At 47.8% G+C, this 10,206-nt stretch overlaps 1 protein-coding gene across 2 annotated transcripts in view; it reads left to right on the forward strand.

Moving 5' to 3' along the window:
- Positions 1-10,206, forward strand: part of pard3ba (par-3 family cell polarity regulator beta a) — a 152,348-nt gene that overhangs the window by 44,279 nt on the left and 97,863 nt on the right. For both annotated transcript variants that reach the window (XM_031558420.1, XM_031558421.1), the window contains exon 5: positions 4,482-4,561. In XM_031558420.1, coding sequence (XP_031414280.1) covers positions 4,482-4,561 — 80 coding nt within the window. The remainder of the gene's footprint in view (positions 1-4,481; positions 4,562-10,206) is intronic.

A 10,206-nucleotide genomic window follows, 5' to 3' on the forward strand; every position in this document is an offset into this window, starting at 1 on the left:
TATCTCGATTGTGTTTTAGGAACATTAGCGACGCAGTGAATGTTTGGAGGAGATTTAGCATGGCCTGACTTTGTGTTGACCTTCCAGCTGAGACATATTCGCACAGTTTATCCCCACTGAAGCCTGTCGGGCCTCGGTCTGTCTTGCGGAGAGTAAGAGCAGCTGGAGTAGATTTTTTGCCGTTTTGGTTGGCCCTGTACACCAGCGCCCTTTCCTCGGTCTCCTCATCACAGAAGCATCAGTAGTCAGCCCTCCTCCTCTCCCCTCTCCTCTCAGAGCCCTGGAGTCTGTGTTTGGTGTCGATGAAAACATCCATACAAATGGTTTGGGCAAACTCCTCTGCTCCTCCGGGAGTGTGGCGGGCGGGTGGAGGCAGAGGCTGACTTCTGAGGTTGTCGTGCTGTCTAAGTGCACAGGGACGATCGAGACGGCAGACTCACAGTGCACAGGAGCCCAGAGAGGAGACTAAATGGGCTTTGTGTGAGATGGAGCACTTGACCAGAGAGAGAGAGAGAGAGAGAGAGAGACTGGTGACTAGAGAAAGAGAAGTGAAGGGAAGGGATGTATCGCTCTTTCCAGAGAGGGAGGTTGAGATGGGTCTTTGTGCGGAAGGTCTTAGTGCTGGTGCTGCAGTTTGCCCCTCTCGCTTTTTTGCCTTCAGTGGAGCTGCTGAAGCTTTCGCTTCGCTCTGCTCTGTTCACTCTTGAAGTGTGGAGGTGAGCTCACACATCTGAGCCAGTTTTTTTTAAACCCCCCCATCTCCCAAAGAATCTGTAAAGGCGGTTTCCTTGGAAACCCATATTATGCCACTAATTAGTGGAGCTGGAAGCCAGTGAAGCTTAGTGTTTTTGTTCTAAGAGGAGTGAGGCAGATGCGTGTTGATGGGATGACCGTCTTTGCTTGACTCTGAAGTTTATATTATTATATTATATGTTATTTGTGCAGTGTTACTTATTAGCATGTACTTCAATTACATTTTTTTTCCAAATTTATATCAATTTAATAACATTTATATTTATGACAATGTATATTTATAAATACTATTCATAGTTATTATACCCATGATGTATCATCAGGTGTAATATCTGTGCCATAAGGTCATACTGGTTTGGTCATTTGTAAGTGATGGCTGCTTTGCTCGTCCGTTTGGTGCAGTTGGGGGCATTAATATTTATTTCTCCCGTATCGATTCGCTCAGGCGTGACAGGGCTCAGGTGGCTGTCATTGGCAGGTGGGACTCTCAAATTGAATTAATCGTTCAGGGATTATTTTTCTCTCGGTGCCAGGCTGCCTATTTGCCTTCACTCGTCTCATTTTTGGAAGACGGCGGTGTCCTCAGGGAGTCGGTGTTTTGTTACTGTGCTGTCGGTGTAACGCTAAGTGATAGGACTACGTCCAAGACTCCTACAGCACGGGAACATGCGAGACGAGCAAGCTTCAAAATGGCAGATAAATATCTATATGGGAGGTTAGCACTGGCCAATACCTGATAATTGCTTTGTCCTATTTTTGTCCTTCATATCTCATCAGTCAGCCTGCCAATAAGCTATGCAATGACATCTCCCATACAATTGATTAGCTGTAATCTATGCTGTACATTAAACCAACTCGGTTGAGCTTATGCTAAACCAGTTCAAGAATTTTCTAATGCAGGCATTACAGGATCTTATACAGTTCATACAGTTAGTCTTTTGTATTTTATGAGGAAGAATCTCCTGGTTTTCTGAGCCGTTCCGCTTTAAATATAGAAAACGAACACAGGCCTATCCTGCTTGGCTGCGTTTCATTTGATTTACTTGGCAGACACGTACTCTCATACTTATACTCTATACAATTTTTTTGCATTCTTTCTAGGGTTCAAACCCACAGAGCTACCATTGCCAATCTTGCCAATTATACTCGAAGGAAGTGTGTTTAGATCGGTTATCAGAGTTGATTAGACCAAATAAGTCTCATGCGCCTGTACAGCCCGGCTCATTATGTGGCAAGAAAGAGTGAATCAACTCTTGAGATGCCTTTCAAAGTCTTTCAGTTCTGCTTTGTTGACTCAGGTAATTGTGAGAGCCCATGATGACTGTCATCAGAGATGAGTGGTGTGGTGGGCTGTCTCTCTCAGTGCTGCTCCCTCTAAATTTGTACCAGATGAAGTCCTTCCTCCCTCTACCAGCTGCATGAAAGTGCGATTATCAGTAATTAAGGTCACACCGCCGATAAACAGCTCACCGTCTGCTAATTGATTTTTTATGCTACAGTGGAATTCTGGGATATGGAAATTAAGCGTTCTTTTTTTATTTATTTTTTGTGCACAAAGCTTGCCTATTTCCCATAGGCACTCAAGTGAAACCAGTCGCTCTCTCCCTCCCTCCTGCTCTCTCTCTCTCTCTCTTTCTCTTCTTCCATTTCTCGTTTTCTCCACATCGCTCTGACTTGTTTCTGATTTAATCTGTTAGCATTTCTTTCTCCCTGCCTTTTCTCTGTTCCACTCGATCCTCCTTTCTTCATGGTTGTTACCCTCTCTCGTGTTGATCTCTCACTTTACCCTCCCTTCTCGCTTTCCCTCTCTCCCTCTCTCTGATTCTGTACCTCCCCCTTTCTCTCTGTGAAATCCCTCCCTAACCTGCAGCCTCTCTGGTCCCCTAAGAGCATGCTGGGATGGATGTGACAGGTGTCGGAGGTCACAGTGGAGTACCTTTAAGAGTGTGACCCAGCTCATAGTCCTGTCACACACACACACACACTCATCGTGTCGTCTTTTTTTCCATGTGTGTATTTACAGGCTGACATTTATTTAATTACTGAGACCCCAGTGGAGAGCACTTACTGTCACACACAAAGACTCTCATATGCTAAAGGACACACACACACACACACACACACACAAAGACTCTCGTATGCTAAAGGACACACGCACACGCAATGGTACACACCCTCAGAAGATAGCCCTTGAACACACAGCTTAGCTGAAGTATACACACAGGGATGGGATTGTCCATCTGAATGGAAGAGCTACCCACCTCATATAGTCTACACACACATACGCACACACCTACACACAGAAATAGACACCTTCACACACACACACACACACACACACACACACAGAAATAGACACCTTCACACACACACACACACACACACACACACTTGTTCTTCTATGGTTTCCCACCTCCTTCTATGTTTAATCGTGTTGGTTTCTGCCCAGTCCTCTCCCACCGTGACATAACCGCTCCACAACACTATGTGTGTTCATGTGTGTATGTGTCAGTGGGTTTGTAAGTGTGTGTGTGTGTGTAGGCTATTTCTTTCTTCTCTCTCACATTTATGTGAGTATTACAGTGTTTCTCACACTACTTTCACCCTGACTGCTTGTGTTTTTATTTGTGTGTTGGTGTGTGGGAGTGTGTTGGTGTGTGTGTGTGTGTGTGTGTGTGTGTGTGTGTGTGTGTGTGTGGGGCCCTTGTCTTTCCTCCTCCGCCATGCTTGTGTGAGCAAAGTGCTGTCTAATGGGACAGAGAAAGAAGAGGGAGGGAGGGAGGGAGGGAGGGAGGGAGGAAAGGCAGAGGGGCACAAACAATAGAGGGTCCTCCACGGAGCATGTGTCCCACAGAGGATAATCGCGTGATGGCCTCAGAACTAGGTCACTTTTTGTGTGTGTGTGTGTGTGTGTGTGTGTGTGTGTGTGTGTGTGTGTGTGTGTGTGTGTGTGTGTGTGTGTGTGTGAGCTCTGCGTCACATGTGAGAGGCAGAAGGGTCCTGGGTGAGCAGGGGGTGGGTGGAGGTAGGTGGGGTTTTTATGATGGGTGGGTGGGGGGTTTAGGTGGGCTACAGCAGGGGGCTGGTGGGTCCCAGTGCCGGCGGCCATCATTAGACGGGTACGGAACAGAGGGATGTGAGGGAGAGTGAGAGAAGAGAGAGTGACGCGGCAGACGACAACTACGAAGACTGCGCTTAAGTGGACCTCCACCCCTCCTCTCATCTGTGTGTAGCCTTTTCTCCTCTTCTTTTTCTCCCCCCCCATCTCTCTCTCTCTCTCTCTCTCTCTCTCTCTCTCTCTCTCTCTCTCTCTCTTTCTTGCCGCCATTCTTTTAGTAGTTGATAGTGCTCCCTCCTCCATCTCCCATCCCTCTCACCCCAGGCTGTGGCTCTGTTGCGCGGGCCCTCGTTAAAAATAGCACTCACCAGAGAGAGCCCCGGACTAAGAGGTCGTGAGGGAGAGCGAGAGAGAGAAAGAGAGAGATGGACAGAAGGAGAGGGTGACAAAGAGACCCTTGCGCGTCAGAGAGAGAGAGAGAGGAGTAAGAATGAACGTCCATGCTAATCGGTTGTTTTGATCTCTAATTGTGTTAATGGACTAACGAGCGGTTTGAGTGTCCAAGGCAACAGGGGGCGGGCGCCCGGGGAACGGGTTTGGGGACAGAATGTACCGGAATAAATGCGTGTGCTTATGTGTGTGTGTGTGTGTGTGTGTGTGTGTGTGACAGGGGGCCAGCCATGTTGTGAGCCAGCCCCAGAGTAAGGGAGGACCCATGGAGAGAGTGAAGAACCCCAAGATCACCACCAGGTATGTAGAGACGAGGTGTGGGGGGGGGTGGGTGTGTGGGTGTGGTGTTGTGTTGTTTGTTCTCTGTCTGTTCTTGTTGTGTGATTCTGCCATGTTTTATGTCTGCGTGTAAGTGTAAATGCTACTGGGTGGTGCTCATTTGTCTATGTGTCTTATGTGCGCTTTGTTTGTTGAGCTACTTGTTTTTGTACCTCGTGTGGGGCTGAACCTGACTTTGATGGGGGAGGGATTTGCATATTGACAAACCCTTCATATCTACTAGAGACACACACATAAACACAAGCGCAAGCGCAAACACACCCAGACACACACACACACACAGACACAGACACCCACACACAGACACACACAGACACACACTTATTTTCTGAGATACACTGCTTAATGAGCTGATCTGGGATTACACAGTGTCTTTGTTTTTCTGCTCGTCTCCGATTAAACCTGTGTGTGTGTGTGTGTGTGTGTGTGTGTCCTGGAATAGAGGAAGCACATATGTATATGTGTGTGTTTGTAGGTGGGTATTCGCTTTGATATGTGCAAGTCTGTGTCGATGTGAAACACAATGAATGTATTTTTTGGTGAGTTTATGTTGGTGCGTTTTCTCTGAGATGTAAAAAGCAGTGCTTTTCTTTAAAGCATGTTAGGATGTGTGTTATGTGTGTGTGTGTATGTGTGTGTGAGAGAGAGAGAGAGTGAGAGAGAGAGAAAGAGAGTGTGTGTGTGTCTGTGTGTGTGTGAGAGAGAGAGAGAAAGAGGGAGTGTGAGTGTGTGTGTGTGTGTGTGTGTGTGTGTGTGAGAGAGAGAAAGAGGGAGTGTGAGTGTGTGTGTGTGAGAGAGAGAGAGAAAGAGGGAGTGTGAGTGTGTGTGTGTGTGAGAGAGAGAGAGAGAGAAAGAGGGAGTGTGAGTGTGTGTGTGTGAGAGAGAGACAGAAAGAGGGAGTGTGAGTGTGTGTGTGTGTGAGAGAGAGGCAGAAAGAGGGAGTGTGAGTGTGTATGTGTGTCTGTGTGTGTGTGTGTGTGTGTGTGTGTGTGTGTGTGTGTGTGTGTGTGTGTGTGTGTGAGAGAGACAGAAAGAGGGAGTGTGAGTGTGTCCATGTGACACACCTGGCTGACAGAGCGTGGGCCCTACAGTGGTTCCCATGGCCACAGGGCTCAGCGAGAGTACGTCTCCCGACTTCCCCCACAGCAGCTTTGGGTGTCTTATCGCCATCCCCACGGTCATGTGACCTCCCCCAGAGGCTGATGGGAGTTTATCTCCTCCGCTTCCCTTCACTGCACCCGTCAGTCAGACTTAGAGGTGCTCCGTCCTACATACAAACAGGTGCTATAATGCCTTTATATACCAGTAATACCAAGTTCCTAAACACGCTCAGTGGACAACCATTCATAATATAATGAATACATAATATTTACTTGTATGTTGAAGCTCTGGTTAAACTGTGGAAGTGCTCCATTCAAAAGAGGGAGAGTGCTTTCTCAGCGAATCTATACTTGACCCGTCATGCCACCAATACCTGAATAATGTTAACCCAGAAGTATTCTGATATCTGAAATGGTATTCAATTGTTGTCGAGTTTCCGCTGCTACGTGTTGGACTGTGATGTGCACACAGGTAACAGGGGATGTTCTGCTCCAGACCTGATCAAAACGGATAAAACTGATCAAAGATGAAAGAGAACTGCTCTCACCTATGTCTGAGTAGCCTCATCAGTGTTTGAGTCGAAAGCTCTTGTTCCATTGAGCACGAATGCAACTGGGCTCGTCTGGTTGCAGATCTGGCTAGGTGCTCTGCCCTTTGCGGAGAGGCTGTTCTTTTGTTTGGGGGAGCTCTTTGGAGTTGTAAAGCTCAGCTTGAGTTCCACTTAGGCAGCCGAGGGTATTGATTCCTAGCTTAGCACCATGCTGGCGTTTCAGACCCGGGTTTGGGGGCGGAAGGCATTTTCTCGTCAAGTGTTTGTCAAAGGAGATCGAATGTGAGCGTCTTGTCTGTGTTTCTCTGCTGGCAACTCTGTTCTGTGTGTGATTTTTAGATTTGTCTTTGTTTTTCCCTCTAGTGCTCGCTCTGCCTCTCCTTGTTTATTTGTCTGTCTGTCTGTCTGTCTCTGTGATTCTCTCACACAAAAACACAGACACAAATACATACACACATACACACACACACACACACACACACACACATGCACTCTCGCACACAGAGCTACACACCTCAAAATCACACACAATCACACATGAAGACACATGCTCTCTCACATACACTCACACACACACACACCTTTACGCATACATGTGCATGTACATGTGCACACACACACCTCAGTGGACTGCAGCTGCTGGTTGTTGTTTTGGCTGGCTGCTAAAATTGGATGGTGTGTGTGAAGTACCCCCAACCCCCCAAACTCTACACTAACGAAGCCCCAGTAGCCTCTGATGAGCTTGTTTATTCTGCTCAGGAATGTAAATGTGTGAGGGGGGCAGCACTGAGGGTGAATGTAAATTGGCTGCAGGGACGACACTGTACATGCGGAGATGCAAATAAGGAAAAGATGTGAATGGGAAAGTCTGTGTGTGTGACTGTGTGTTACGTGGACACATATGTGAAATGACTGAGCATTACGGGAAGGTGTTGTGTCAGCATGTATGCATTTGAGTGTGTGCATGTCTTCCATGCATGATTATGTTTGTGTGTGTGTGTGTGTGTGTGTGTATCATGTTTGGTGTCACTTGTGTTGAGGCTGCTGCTTTTTTGCATGCAGTGCGTACATGTATGCGGTTAAGGTCACTGGGCTGTGTGTGTGTGTGTGTGTGTGTGTGTGTGTGTGTGTGTGTGTGTGTGTGTGTGTGTGTGTGTGTGTGTGTGTGTGTGTGTGTGTGTGTGTGTGTGTGTGTGTGTGTGTGTGTGTGTGTGTGTGTGTTGTTCTCTATCTCTTTCTCACACACAGAGAGAGAGAGAGAGAGAGAGAGAGAGAGAGAGAGAGAGAGAGAGAGAGAGAGAGAGAGAGAGAGAGAGAGAGAGAGAAGAGAAGAGAAAGAGAAAGAGAGAGACGCTGTCATGAGAGTGAGTGAGTGTTCGTTGGTCTAATGAGATGGAGTTGACCGTGACAGAAGTGCTCTTTTCCTTAATGACTTCTCCAAAAACAGAGGTTTTCCTTCTCACACACACAAACATAGTCTCTCACCCCATAGCCTCACAGTCCATAGTCTCACACCCATAGTCTCTCACCCATAGTCTCTCACCCATAGTCTCCCAGCCCATTGAGCGGCTGAGATTTAGACCGGACAGACTAGGCTTCACCATCCCTGTGTTAGTCAGGCTCAGACATCAGTGTGTCCCCACACACTCTGATCACAGGGCCATCAGTGTTTCCCCACACACTCTGATCACACACTGTGGCCTGTGACAAGTTGAATTTACTGAAGTTATCACTCTCCTCGTCTCCAAAGCCTCCCTGTAGCTGTGTGAAGACACGTCTCCCATTCCCCTCTACCAAGTTGTCCGTGTTTTCCTCTGCGTCAGGATCACAGAAGGCGGCTCCACGGCGGCGGTTTGAATGGAGCGGAGGCTCCTATTATCATGCGCCTCTAAACAGCTCATTGGGCCGATAAGGCCGGATTGAGCCGCTCGCTCGCTGATCACCAGGCGCTGCTTTGATTAGGTGCCTAATCTCCGCGCTCCGCCATCAAAAGACCCAGGCTTACCCCCCCCCCCCCCCCGCACCTCTGCCGGGCTTTGTTCATGTGTGTGTGTGTTTGTGTGTGTGTGTTTGTGTGTGTTGCGATGCTTGTGTAGAGACGCCACAGGCTTTGAAGATTAGGTTAAGAGTGAGATGGAGAGGATGCTACCTGTTCTCTGCACCATCAATGTTGCTCCCTTTCGCTTGCATCCCCCCTTTCTCTCTCTCTCTCTCTCTCTCTCTCTCTCTCTCTCTGAATTTTTTTGTTTCTGACTCTTTCATTTCTCTTTCATTTCTCTGTCTTCATATTCTCCCCTGTATCTTATTCTTTTTTATGGAGAGTAGTCGGTAGATGTAGAGAGAACGTTAGCCTCTGGCTGTGATGGTGAAACAGACACACACACACACACACACACACACACACACACACACACACACACGCGCACACAAATAAATACACACATACTTCTTTGAAAGCGAGTGTGGCAGAACTACCCCTGAGCTAATTTGTTAGACCATTACCACTGCCTTCCGGAAAACCAACGACAAATGGATTTGAAGTGTGCGAGGAAGAAACTTTTTCTGTGTGTGTGTCAGTGTGTGTGTGTTCTGTGCACGTGTGTGAGCATGTGTGTCTATGTCCACATGCATTTCTGGGTTCCATTTCCATGCACGCGTGCGTTTGCAGACTCTTTCACCATCCTTGTTCCAGCTCCTCCGCTGCCTGCTAAGACTTAAGGGCCTCTTCATTAAGCGAGGCTAATGACTCCCTCCACTCTCTCCCTCCACTCTCTCCCTCCCTCACTGCTCTCATCGTCTGCTTTGATATTACGATGTTGTGGCCGGCTCTTAATGAATTGAAACTTGTGCTTATGCATGAAGGCGCCCTTCAGTTGCGGCGCGGCGCGGCGCGGAGAGAGCCTTCTCCTTACCTGGGCCTTGGGTTTGGCTCGCTCCCTTCACTTCAAATCCCAGCTTTATTTAGAAGCTCAAAGTGCCTCATTTGCATCACACAACTTTTCTTTTCATTTTTCTCGCTCTCTTTTTCTCTACCTCTCCACTTGGCTCCTACACCTCCTCCCTCCTACTCCGTCGTGCTCATGTTTTCTCTCCCTCCATTTTGTTCTCTCCATCTCTCTCTCTCTTTCTTTCTCTCTCTCTCTCTCTCTCTCTCTTTCTTGCTCTGTTATTTCTCTGCATCTCCTTTTCCTATTCTGCGCTGCTGTGCTTCTGATGTTTTATGTACCCTCATTAGGCTCCTTGTGCTTGTGAATAATTTTCCCTTCCGTGACACACTCTCTATCCCTCTCTCTCTTCCCTCCCACACGTCTCCTTTCTGTCTCACTTTTTCCTCTCTCTCTCTCTCTCCCTCCCTCCCTCTCTCTCTCTCTCTCTCTCTCTCTCTCTCTCTCTTTCTCTCTATCACTCACTCTTGCTTGCTCCCTCTTAGTCCCTCTCAGGTGATTTATGTCTGTTTGCTTTTGTTTGAGTAAACAGACAAACACATTTAGACAAATAAATTCATTACCAGCACACACAACAAGAGCCAATTGAAAACCTGCCATGAAGGAGCTGGCACATGCTTGCTTCTTATATTCATATGTGTGTGTCTGTGTGTGTGAGAGAGAGAGAGAGCGTGTGCGTCTGTGCGTGTGTGGGAGAGTGTGTATGTGTGTGTGTATCTGTGTGTGTGTGACAGTGAGCGCGTGTGAACCTGTGAGTGTGCCATAGGCCTCTTCTGTGTGTGTTTGTGTGTGTGTGTGTGTGTGTGTGTGTGTGTGTGTGTGTGTAAACCTGTGAGTGTGCCATAGGCCTCTTCACGCTGGGCATGATCTCTTCACTCTCCTGTACCGAAGGCCCAGAGGCGAGCAGTGAGGCTGAAACACTACAGCACTGGCATGCACACAGCACCACACGCAACGCACATACAACACACTACCCAACACACACACACACACACACACACACACACACA

Source organism: Clupea harengus, chromosome 21 (genome assembly GCF_900700415.2).
Source record: "Clupea harengus chromosome 21, Ch_v2.0.2, whole genome shotgun sequence".
In the NCBI taxonomy this organism is placed as follows: domain Eukaryota; kingdom Metazoa; phylum Chordata; class Actinopteri; order Clupeiformes; family Clupeidae; genus Clupea; species Clupea harengus.